At 38.9% G+C, this 12,702-nt stretch overlaps 1 protein-coding gene and 2 long non-coding RNA genes across 4 annotated transcripts; 1 reads left to right on the forward strand and 2 right to left on the reverse strand.

Moving 5' to 3' along the window:
* Window positions 1-1,150: 1,150 nt before the first annotated feature.
* Window positions 1,151-5,322, reverse strand: LOC145910433 (pleiotropic regulator 1-like). Its single transcript, XM_082997557.1, has 13 exons — window positions 5,153-5,322; window positions 4,926-5,032; window positions 4,650-4,762; window positions 4,342-4,405; window positions 4,124-4,271; window positions 3,949-4,041; window positions 3,734-3,883; window positions 3,579-3,680; window positions 3,421-3,513; window positions 3,230-3,348; window positions 2,736-2,875; window positions 1,603-1,796; window positions 1,151-1,399 (listed from the first exon to the last, which is right to left on the reverse strand). The coding sequence occupies exons 1-13, from the start codon at window positions 5,156-5,158 to the stop codon at window positions 1,340-1,342; spliced, it is 1,389 nt and encodes a 462-aa protein (XP_082853683.1). The 5' UTR covers window positions 5,159-5,322; the 3' UTR covers window positions 1,151-1,339.
* A 3,554-nt stretch (window positions 5,323-8,876) lies between these two features.
* Window positions 8,877-9,614, forward strand: LOC145912490 (uncharacterized). The gene is made up of 4 exons (XR_014403301.1): window positions 8,877-8,950; window positions 9,037-9,171; window positions 9,233-9,352; window positions 9,487-9,614. It is a non-coding gene; the product is annotated as an uncharacterized LOC145912490 (long non-coding RNA).
* Window positions 9,615-10,175: 561 nt separating this feature from the next.
* On the reverse strand, window positions 10,176-11,187 carry LOC145912293 (uncharacterized). Of its 2 annotated transcripts, XR_014403285.1 has the most exons (3): window positions 10,919-11,187; window positions 10,582-10,735; window positions 10,176-10,429 (listed from the first exon to the last, which is right to left on the reverse strand). It is a non-coding gene; the product is annotated as an uncharacterized LOC145912293 (long non-coding RNA). The 2 variants fall into 2 exon arrangements; XR_014403286.1 differs by lacking the exon at window positions 10,582-10,735.
* Between the last annotated feature and the right edge of the window lie 1,515 nt (window positions 11,188-12,702).

Consider the following 12,702-nt stretch of genomic DNA (forward strand, 5'->3'; position numbering starts at 1 on the left):
CCGCTGTATTCGCCACGCAAAAATGTAACGTGGACTCGAACCCATTGCGACAAGTCATCTTATATCGACAGGCGTACGGCAATGCAGCGTCTACATTCAAAGGTTATGTCTATCCTTCGCAGAGGAGTAAAACGGTCTGATACGGCGTCAACCGGTATTGCACAAGCCAATGCGCTTTGTTGCCATGACGCAGTGGAGAAAATTCAGCTGCGAAAAAACAGCAACAAAAAGGATGGAATGGCAAATCGTCGCATGGATATCTTGGACAAACATTGGTCACGCATTAAAAGCCAAACCGGCAAACCACCAGAGTTACAAAACACCTCGAGTCAACGTTGTCAAATCGTGTTCTTGGTTCCACATATTCCTAGAAAAAAATGGAACGTGAATGTACGTCCATTAAGATGTGAAATGGGCAGAAACGCTGACTATTTGTTTTATTTCCCACATGGTACAAACAGTTCAAATCAGCCTGTGTTTAACCGCATGTCACGCCGAGCATCAAGTGCAAGCTTGTTTAAATACAGTTTTAAGCCTTCCGCGTTGTTGGTTGGAATTGATCAATTCAAATCAAAGTACAACCATATGCAAGTTGCCAAAGTATCTGACGTTCGTCATGCAAGTACGTGTTGCCGGTGCGTTAACAAGCGAAAACAAGCTCTGAAAAACGCACGGTGCAACCGTCGGCATCCCCAGATTGCGACTGCCAACAGAGTGCGCATTGCGGTTGTCGCTCAAGTCGAACAGCCAGCTGTCGGGCAACACCAACGGAAACGTTTGAACATTTGGGATGATGAATTGAAATCGGAGAACATAAACCCACCGCTGATATTTATAAACAATTATCACTGGATGATCAGGCTGCTGTTCTCTTCACTAAACCTCAAGGAGGGAAGAATGGCTTGTCGTACATATACAATTACCAGCGAGTGAGAGGACACTCTACAAGGAACCTGTATGTTAGGAGTGGGTTTCTGTTTTTCGTTGTCGCCGACTGCTTCAGCGATTGACACGATTTTAGATATTTTCCGCCCTTTAGCCATGAAATAAAATTTAATCAATTTACAACAGAAAAAGTTTATTTTTGAAGGTTATCCTATTTGACATGAAGTAACCATGCCCAAAAAATCCACAATGGGCATTTTGAGCGCGTGTTTTATTGGCGTAGAATGGCGCATTGGTCACTACCGGTGCATACATACGTTCACTGTCATTGAATCAACCGGTGTACAGAAAACTTATTTTAAACAACCTTCATGATTGACAGAACATATCGGCAGCTTATTGGATGAAATCTCCTGCTTTGCATTGCGAAACATCAGGCGTGGATGACGTACTTTTAGAACCTTTTCTTGCGTGAAATTTCAGGTTTCCATTGGATGGGGTGCGTTTCTTCGCTCTGGATAAAAGCAAACTTCAGTTATAACCGGGCCACAAAACGCAGCCTCCCTTAGTAATATTTACACAAAGCGGTCAGTTTTTTTTCTGGAATATTGCAACATTCCTGGTGGCCCCCCCTTGCGCCAGCTTAGGGGAAGAACCAACAAAAAATGACCAATTTTCATTGACAAATCACCTTGCTAGGCTCACATAGGAACTTACCGCTTCGTCATCTTCCTTGTAAATTTTGATGGTCTTGTCGGCCTCGCACGTCACCAGTCGGCTTTCGCTTTTGTCGAATGCCATCGCGAACACTCCGCTTTCGCTGTCCAAGGACCCGGGTTGGACTGGAGCTTTTGTACGCTGGAAGTTGTATCCTGTCCTCCAATCCCACATGTGCACTGTACCGTTGTCCGCTGTGTGATCATACATTGTATTTTTTAAAATATATTTTATGTTCAAAGCGTTACAACATTTGTAACAACTCTTAAAGAATGGTGCCGCAAAATTGAAGTAAAACCAAAATATTTTTGTAACGAAGTTCATAATACATAGACGACAGAACTAGACAGAGCTATTAAAATAAATATCTCTAAACAGTCTTATGGACAGCAAAGACCCGGTAAAATGCGTAATAACTAATATTTAATGCATGTTGAAAACTGAATAAAATATTTTTTTAAATATGTTGTCCCAAGTAATTGCGCTCTTGAAAGTGCAGTGCAACGGTCGTGGGTAATTAATATTGTTATGGCTGAGACGAAGGGTTAAACACAAAACCATAAAGAATGATAAATTCCGGCCCCATGATAAATGTATATTTGTGGCGTTATTGGCAAATGTTTGAGTATTGACAGTCAGGGGATAATATGTCCGTTGTAAAAATATACAAAAGAATTTCTCGTGGGTTTGACGTAATCTAAATGTCATGGAGTTGCACCACATCCTGGATAAAATTCCTTGTAAAAGTTGTCTTATTGTAAGAGTCACGCGGCCATGTAATAGAGGAACCTGGTTTAATAAACCGTCAACAAAGAATCATCTCCTTGTTCCTCATAAGCTATTTTCGTCCCTGGTATGCGCGACATAGGAAAAAAATAATTACTGAAAATCACCGTGGAAAAATTGCGCAATGCTTTCATTTTTTACTGTGGGTCACTTCCTTTCAAAAGTCAAATCCTTTGTTAAGCCGGAAACACAAAAAATCACATCCATCGAGGTAATTTTGCGCGACGTTTTATATAGCTATATTTCTGTGATACTTATAAAGATTGCACAAGCCCTGATCGTCTGCCACTCTTTGTGGGTAATTTTAGGTTTTATAGCCGTTACGTCAAATGTTTAGGGCACCATACCTCCAGAAACCAACACGCCATCTGAGCTGAGGGCGAGGCAGTTGACAATTGCATTGTGGCCCGATAAATTCTGTATGAAATCACCATCTGGAAACTTCCATTGCTTGATGTTATCGGGCGCACCGCTGGCGAAAGTGTACCTGGAACATAACAGTTTGTAAAGTTTAGTAGCCGGAAACGACAACACCGTAAATGCCTGGGCTTTTTCTACCACCCATAATGATAACGAAACCGACAAGAATCCACACAAAACGACTCGTTTTAAGAGGGCATTTACCAGTTGCAAACTAAATTATACAACTGTTTGATATGTACAATGTTACTAAACCCGAACACATAACTAGCAAACATCGATTATGACAAGTGGTATTTTCACATCTTTCCTCTTCTTTTTTAGTTTCCTCGATGACAGGTTTTTATTGTCACGACATTACAACCCACACATCTTAATTCCTTTTTTTAGTCATTGCCTTAAAGCAACTAGTAACACATACTGTGTGGGATGTAGGGCGATTGAACGGACACTCTTTTTGTGATTTGTCAAAACCGATCGCGACTTGCCAGCTGCCAGATCCCATAAGCGCACTGTACAATCGTGTGAGGCTGTGATGACCTGCAATTACACAACACAACTTCTATTCTACAGTTTTGTTGCTAAATAATATCACAGGAAAAGCCTTACTACCTCTGGGAGTGCGGATTGGCATTTCACATCGGCTACAGTATTTGTGTGACCAGACAACGTCATTATATTAGATTTCGTCCGCATATCCCACACCTAAAAGTAGAGAGGTTCATGTCCAAATTAATCAGTTCAAAATATACACACAAACACAACATTACCCTGGCAACGGAGTCTCTTCCACAGGTGACTAAAATATCGATGGTTGGATGTAGATCTATTCCATAACAAGCACTAAGATGCCCGTGGTAATGTCGAACGACCTAAAAATAACATTGATTATTTGTTCTTTGTTTAAACAAGGCTAAATACTAACCTTGTTTTGCTCCAAATCCCAACATTTGACAAGCTTATCCTCACCACAAGAAAACAAATAGGGATTTCTCTCACTCACTATGAGGCCCCTGACAGAGCTGATGTGGCCTGTAAGGGAGAGCTTGAGTTTTCCACTGGCCAGGTCCCATATCTTGAACAAGGCAACAGTTTGTTGTTTGAAAAATGAGTGTACATATACAATAGCTACTATCTTACTTTGATCGTGCGATCATTTGATCCTGTGCAAAACCACTCGTTGCCGGGCTCAAAGGCCACACATCTTACCCAACCAAGATGACCACTGATTACCTTTAACAAAAAGATGATTTAGAACTTGCAGATTCTTAGATTTGGACTCAATGTAGGAACTTGAATTAATTGAATGTAGTACCCGGTAAAGTTTCCACGGTGCATGCCATCTTGGTTTTGGCATAATCTGCGCTTTTCTCGGTGCAATTGGGCGGGTATTAGCAGCTAGCAGGGCTTTGTTGGTTTCTTGTAGTTTTTTGATGTCTTGTGTACCCGGATGGTGAACCACACTGAGAAGAATGAGAAATATTTACAGTGGTTAAATAAGATGTAATAGAATTATTAGTTTTTTTTACCCACCTTGGACTATTTTTTGTAATTTTTGTTGAATTTGATTCAGCAGGCATGATCGCAAGCTGGTTGCCTGGAAAAATTTGATTTAATTCAAGACACCCAAATAGAGCATTTTACATTCAAACATTTCTGCTCACAACAAACACAACACAGCATAACTGTAATGTAGGAATGAAGCATAAATGCAGCATTATTGTGTGACAACCCTAATGCAAACAATGATATTTCAAGACCAACAGTGAATTGTGGGATTACCCAAAGTTGGGATACAACCCACCATTTGCAAACCCATGGTTTAAAAAACAGTAACTAACTTTGTTGTAGTCCATTCGTGGTTTGCTGCACCTTGGACATTTGTTTTGTCTGGGCCATATGTAACACGGGCCCATACTCTGTCAATGCTTTTATTTTCCGACTTATTTCGGACCTACACAAAAAAAATCAATTTAAAACACTGAAGTAGTAAGTAACAGAAGCAATTGTTCGTGAAACTTATTATCCAGTAATGATAAGGCCTATCTAAAGTGAAATAAATTCAAAGTTTATTCAATTTGGTGCACATGCAAATAGTATGTGTTAGTTTAACATACGCTGCTTCATTCATAGGTAGTGATGCTCCCTGATCTGAAATAAACATGTCATGTGTTCTCTTCAAACTTCGAAACACCAAGGTGTGCATGGAATGTTTTGGAATATCCTAAAAAATACATGTTTTGAGTACATCACCAGCAGCTATAAATATAAATTGTGTGTCACCAACAGTTTGAGAAACTATAAAGAGTAGCCTATGTTCTTAAAAACAAATCATGTAGCAAACCTCCATGTTGTGCAATACGAAGTCAACAAAGCATGAATAGGTCCCGGTAAAAAACTAAACGAGTTGATGAACTTCACCAAATTTCTGCGTCAATGTTTCCTGCACCAAAATATAATACAAACAGCTAACTTACAACCACTGGAACGTATTATGTTAGTGCAGGAGCAGGAGCAACGTTTTTCGAAAACAAAAACCCTCAAGCGGATAAGTCAAAGTTGTGAATAATTTAACGTATCCTAAAGAATGTCAATAGAAGTGTGCAAGTACAATTTTTTTATCGGAACGATTAAACATTTTTGAAACCAGAAAGGATTAATTTTAAAAAGTAAAAAAAATTATCGAAAATCAAGTTTCTGTTAATTATTAATGTTGACGTTTTATCGGAACTCCGCACCGGGAAGAATTACTTTACGGACACCCCGTTCTGGACGGTTCCGGTCAGTTCAAGCCTATTGTTCATTGGAGATTAATAATACATTCGAAGCAATTGGAGGCAAAAATTACTAGCAAAGTAAATGAGTATTTTCACCACGACCAATCTCACACAGTTTCAACCGCGTTTAACTATGAATCATTTTCACTTTTTTGGAGGAGGCTAGATCTAGAACACATAATAAAGAAATTACATTTCAAACGTTTAGAAAACAAAACTATTACGTTTTAAAAAGTTTTTTAGGCTATAACCATCACAACTTTGCTTTAACAATGTATCTTCAACATGCACAAGGATAGAAAAGGATTCCATGTCGTTAAAGAAAGCCTCGTTTGCGCAACTCATTACGTATGGAAAAAAACCTTTTGGGGGGATTTTCCCCAACATAACATTGAAAAGAATTTCTCAACATATATATATAACGGTGCAAATGTACAAGAAAATATTATACTTCGTTCATCTGAATCGTTGACAATTCACAAAATGTCAGTCAAACTTGTTATCGTTATATTTCAACTCTGCCTATTGTATTTTATTTCTGTCGTGCCAGTTTTATCTGCGGCCAGGTCTTCGCCATATTGCTGGCGGACAAAACTGTTCTTGAAGAAAACAAGAACGTTATGGTCAACAAAGGTAATCACTGATTTTTGATAAATCGAATTTAACATCAATAGGCTACAATTCTTTTTAGATAACGTGAATTTATGGCAGGCCTTGGCAAGTGTGCCGCGGATTAAACAATGTTATTATGAACGGCACGCGTTTGTGATTCACAAGTTATATTACAATACTGTTTGGTTTTATTAAAAAGTTATAAGATTGTTTGCCTGTCTTACTACGCATAGAATTGTTAATTTTAACATAAACTGTAAACTGGTACACTGGCTACACTGCGTTGGAAAGGTCGACGATACCTGCATTATGGTGTTTCAATTATTCCTTCTTCTAACATTTTGCTACAAATACGATCAACAAAAAGCAGTTAAAGAATAAATATGGATAAAAATGTGACCAAAAATGTTTCTACTTTTGATTAGAATGAATGTCCCAGCATTAACTGCAAATCATCCATTACGGCGAACCCAGAAAAGGACATGTTTTTGGCTTATTCAACAATGGTCGGGAAGGTCTCGGAACTCAGATTAGACAACTGTGGCTGTGGCGGCTTTTTTTTAACCAACATCAACAGCGATTGCAAGTTTTTGTGTTTCCAAAGAGAAAGTTACGACTTTTTGGCCAAACTCTACGGTCGCAGGAGACTGAAAAAACTGCATGAGGTTGAGGCCTCGGAAGTCCAGGTAAAATGAAACTAGAATTCTTGGTGTTGGTGATAAAAGTTATCATTGTACATTAAACTGATTAGAATAAAGGTATTGTACAAAAACAGTGAGCCCGCATTATCCGCACAAAATTTAAAAATGTGGGCAATCATATACTTCAAATTACAACTAAAACATATCAGAAAACATCGACTAACCTCCTCAGCTGAAATCGAATTGGTTTCTATGCTTTACTCCGCTAAAGTTTTACAAAGTGAGGTGGTTATTCCTTCTGGCTGAAACGAACGTTTAATTTTCTTTCCCATAAATTACTGCCACACCGCTTTATCAGAAATATCCAACTACATATCCTTCTGTACTGCTGATAACTGCCGACTGGTAATCAAACATTGATGTCGTAAAGGATTTATATGGCACGGTAGCTAGAAACCGGTATGCTTTTGTAAGCCACAAATCGGTCAATATTGTCCAACCGCACATGGTTTTAGTACAAGCATTTTTTTGTGGCAAAAAAGTAAGAAGGACATTGGTTATATCATTAAAAACATCATTCTTATGTTAGTATAAAATTATGTCCGGTGCATAATAATGTTAGTAAACTAACACGATGACATGTTGTTTAGAATGGACTGCAGGAAAAGGTTCAGTGTCGTTTCTACGAGGCAGTGTGTGGATTGGCAAACAATGTGTGCTAATGTTCGAAAAAAGAGACGTTAAACTCAGCTACCAACACGACGTGAATTTTTTTGTTTAATTAAATTATTTATTTTTTATTTATTGTGTATCCGATATGCCAATAAAATTCCTGAAAAAAAGCTATTGGAAAGAAGTCTTACTTGACTTGAAATAACGAAAATTAGATGTGTTGTGAGAATACAAAAGTCACAAATGAACTGAAACATGTAATGAAGAGTAACGAGTAAACGAGTAAATGAAAATTGACTCTTTGGCGCTGTTTGCGACAGAATTTGAAAAGGCTTTGCGGTCGCAGCACCTTGTTTAATTCGACTACGAGGTGGAAATGGAAATCGATTTCCCACCACCACTAGTTGTTCTAAATGCTCGTTTTCCATCTCTCATGTGACAAGTTAGTTGACAGAAAGCTGTGGTGTCAGAGCGACCAGTGGATTTCTGTTGATAGTTTTTAAATGATAAGGTCAAAGCCATGCTTTGTGATGTCATTATGCGGTCCGGCATAATTCATATGTGTTACGTTTAATATCCTTAATACTCAGCAATGTTGGGTGGTTTCCTTTTTATGAACAAATTAACCTGGAATTAACATCAATAAAAAACAACACAAATTAACCGAAACATTTTTCAAAAATTCTGTTTTAATTTACGTGGTGTATAAAAGATATTCCCTTTTTTATGATCAGATTTCGGAAAAACGACATTTCTAAGCAAGGTTGCATTGCAACTTATTTAGGAGACGGCAATTAAGTTTAAATTTCTCACACCGTTCACTGGCTCGGTATCGTGTGGTCGACGAACGCGTTCCAGGACACATGGCTGCGTAATTTACAGACCTAGTCATTGCCGGAAACATTTGATACCGAGGTGTGCAACCTGGAAGTGTGCGCTGTCTGTGGGGCAACTAGGGACCGTGCAACGCTGCGTTTGGTGGTGGATGGCAAAACGGAACCCGCACCTGCTATTGGGGGCAACGGTTGTTTCGGTGAATCGGCCACATCACTTACCTGTGCTGTCCCATTCATAGCAACTGGTCTGAAATTCTCCTTGTGATACTATTTGCATCGACCTAGTTATATGCAAAGCAGAAATGTATATATACATCTTTCATTCCGCAACGTTAGCAACTAATTTAGAATGATTAATGACATACACTTTGTTTCAAACACAACCAGTCTGTAACAAAGCCTAATGCGTGGTGGCACATCCGGCAGTGACAATTTCAATGTTTTCAATTTGTCTGTTTCTGCGCCAGTGTGTTGTGAAAATGGATTCATAAACTTCCTGTGCAATGGAAGTTTTGGCGACACTGCCTGCACTGCAAAACTACGCATAGTCTGTGGATGGTATTCAAGGATGAATCAAAAGGGAAAAAGGGACATCTAAAATAAGGTAAACTGTATAAAGACGCGTAAACTGTAAATTTCATATTTTCTTGACGTTTAAATAGAAAAACGTGTTCAGTAGTTTTTTTGCAGTCATGAAGCTTCATATCTTTGTTTTCGTTGCCGCATTGTGGGCAGCAACGATGGAACAACTTAGAGGCAATCCGACTTCGGGTGATCGTGCTTCAATGAAAAATATGATTCGATACGAAACATTCGATGCCGTTTGTCAGTCTTGAACAATGGATAAAAGTCTTGCGTAAGGCATTTCCTTGTATTTTATGTACAGATCCTATTCTACACTGTCTTGAGGATCCTAGCAAAGATGACAGCAACGAAATTATCACTGACGTTAAAATGTGCCCTTCCCATTACGTGGTCTACGATGGGGATTGCTACGGAAAAAACGGTAAAATGTTTGCATCGAAATTAAGTCGTGAAGACCGATAAAATGTATTATCCCAAAAAACACCTGTTAATTTTATTATTTAAAAACTTCTGTCTCACTTAAACCCCATAACAACTGTTTTCTCTTGAATGCAGTGCCATTGGAACCCAAAAGCACCGCATTGGGAGGTTGGGGATAAATAGAAAATTAGAGAACCCTTCATTCATGGACGTTGCACCAAATGTACATAGAAAAAAATGGCCCCATCCTGATCTTTTTCCGTGAACACCCATGGCTGTATTCCATTTCTTCTCTAGTCATGGGAGTCGTGTGTCTCGGTTTTGTATGGCAAGACCGGCATCTTTATGTTACCACGCGTTACATAATAAAATTATGTTACCAAAACTGTTGCAGACGCGGCCGTAGTCCTGTTGTAAAATGTAACTTTGACGTATTCACGACACGTAAACCAATACATGCTTCAAACCAAATTTCCTTTGTATGTTGCGAATGGCATTTCGTGACAGCTGACAAATTATACTTTGCATGTTAATTCTTGGTTTGCGCCACGTTTTCTTCGAAACATAAATATTCGCCGTCCGGTTTTATAACTGTTTGCCTTCAAATGACATTTTTTCTGATCGCAAATTCTTTATTATGACGTGTTTATTATAAAAGCTTGGATTGAGTCGTTGTACTAAAATTGGGGAAACTCATATGAATGCATGTAATTAATCATCACGCCGATGTGGTTTGACGTCATATTTTCCTGTGGTTTCCTGCAAGTTTTTAGAAAGTACTTGGATAATGCACTGCCCCTTTTACCGACCACCAGTTGTTTCTGTTTTTGCAATAAATATTTTTTCGATATATAATTTTGAACAACAGCATTATTAAAGATAAAAATGTCGGACTGTTGGCAAGTACACAGTGTAAAAGTGGTGTATCAAAGCATTTCAAACTTCGGTCGAAGCCAAGCTTCGTGACATCAAACGGTCCTGCGAGGGCAAGTTGCTTGGTTGTAATGGGGTGGATGAATTAATTTCTTTTATCGGCAGTGCATCGTAGCTGCCTTTTCTTGAGCAAGGCGACTTCACCCTGAAACACATTGACCTGTGGTTAACCAAACCTTTACTACACATAGCGCATAAAATGTTTGTTTTTTGGGGTTGGTGACCTAGGAAAACCTTGTTTTATTGACCAAGTAACTTGAAAAGCCAACAAAGAGAAGGCCTTAGTAGCAAACAAACCATGTGGACGCGTTCAGAGAGTCTTCGGCCAAAATTATCAACAGGGGTGAAGGTTTTTTTTGATTGTTGAAATAGGACACTCAGCAGCCTCGACTTGTACCGAACAGCATGAACAAAGAGGTCGAGCGAAACGACATCACAAAGTGACGTAATTCTAACATATATTGTAACATACAAACAATAACATGTGATATTTTCCTGTACACTAATATATAAAACATAACAACACAACCCTGCATTACTTGTTTTCATGATCAGGTATACAGTTATAAATGTCAGAATATGACGCATAGTATAATGACTATGTACATAGCCATGAAAGTTTATGTATATTCACCTCTTCGATAGCTCGTAGACAAAGAAAATCAAATAGGCAATGAAAGTGACAAACACGGGGAACCACACTTTTACGTCCATAAGTACGCTGCCTGGCACAATTTTGCAGTAAAATACAAGTACAGAGCTGATTACCTGCCTTTAGCGTGTATGTGATCACGCTCACGTAGGTCGAAACACAAACACATTACTCAAGCAACTGATTAAATGTGCGGTTATCGTTAAACGTGTTTGCCAAACGCTTTGCGGCTTCAGCTGTAACTCCACCAATGGTTTTACTGCGCTCTCGTGTAACCGATGCCTTTTGTTTCGCTGTACAGTCATCACGCCCGAGTGACGTTCAGTGGACAAACCAGGTTGCTTATGTTAGTCATGGCAATTGGGCGTGGGATGTAACTGCACCACATAATATGCTATGTCAATAAAGTAGCAGGAAGGCATATGATTGTAATACCCACATTAAAAATTACACCAAACAAAAAGGTATGCTTCTATGTTGCTGAAGAGTTCAATACCAAAGGACTCGGTTTCCAATGACAAATGTTAATATAGTTGCGTAAGTATCCGTGGACACAGGGGTTTGGAGCCATCTCGTACACTGACACGAGACTCATTCATTTTTATTTAAGCCGTACCGCGAACAATGACGAGGTAATCCCAACGTGAAAACCAATTTAGACTGATTACTTTAATTGCCGATTCACGGTTGTTAGTTATGAAACATCACTTAAAAATCTTACACTTCGTCGCTTTGGAAGTGCGTGTTTTTTTTTAAATTGCAACAACATGATTGTCCAATATACGTGAATAAGTCATTTGCAGGTTATTTCGTCAAGCACGCTTTGTAGAATAGAGATTGAATAGTTGTGTACTTGCAGGGAGGGATTTTTCCTTTGGTTGGAAACCATGTTTATGGCATTTAATTTTCCGATTGGTTTTGGTGTTAGGTTATCTGACCCTGTATCGATGATGTTCCCCTTGACCACGTTTATCAAATTTGATTTGATTGGAACAAAAGCCTAATTACTTCCACAAAGATGTTTCATTGACGTAAGATTCAAAATTCCCAATGTTTAGTCCTGATCTGCTATTAAATTGTTGTGGTCTAAAATATCAGACATTTATAACACCAATAAGGTAATCCTACGAGGTCCAGAGATTGCTTAAATTTAACACACGCCAAACAAGCCCGGCAAATTCACATTTGAACTCGCACAAACATGCAAAATCGTGTAACGCGTAAAAGTATACCACACTAATGCAAAACAAAGTATTTGAATAAGTGCCAAGGAAATAGTAAAGATTATTTATTTTTGTGGTAAAGTATCTGAGATTTTGCGCTCGAAGTGTTGCATTCCAGACTGGTGTCATAAGCACCACAATCATCCCACATGATAAACCGCCAGTTACTCACACGCGCGTTTGCGACCAGTGGTTTCAATCCAAAAAAATCGAATGAGAGGAAAAATGCAATCGAAGCTATGTTTTCCATGTTTGCTATTTTCGTTAAATTCTTGCTCCTGGATAAAAGAAGATTTCGCCTCTGGGCGAACTCGATGGCGTCAAAAGTTGCGTCACGCGAACCCTTGGGCGTGTGTTTGTCGGTACGAGGCTTTGCCGAGTTTATAAGCGAGGAAATCAACCTGGAAAACCATTCAAGGCGGAATCGTGAGGAGAAACCGAGATCCGACGCGCAGAAATTGACAAGAAAATTTCCCCACCTCAATTTAAAGGTAAACTGCAAACACAGTTTAAGCAAAGTCTTTGTATTTCGTTCGCTGTAAA

The sequence above is a fragment of the Ascidia mentula genome, chromosome 8, assembly GCF_947561715.1.
Source record: "Ascidia mentula chromosome 8, kaAscMent1.1, whole genome shotgun sequence".
NCBI lineage: Eukaryota > Metazoa > Chordata > Ascidiacea > Phlebobranchia > Ascidiidae > Ascidia > Ascidia mentula.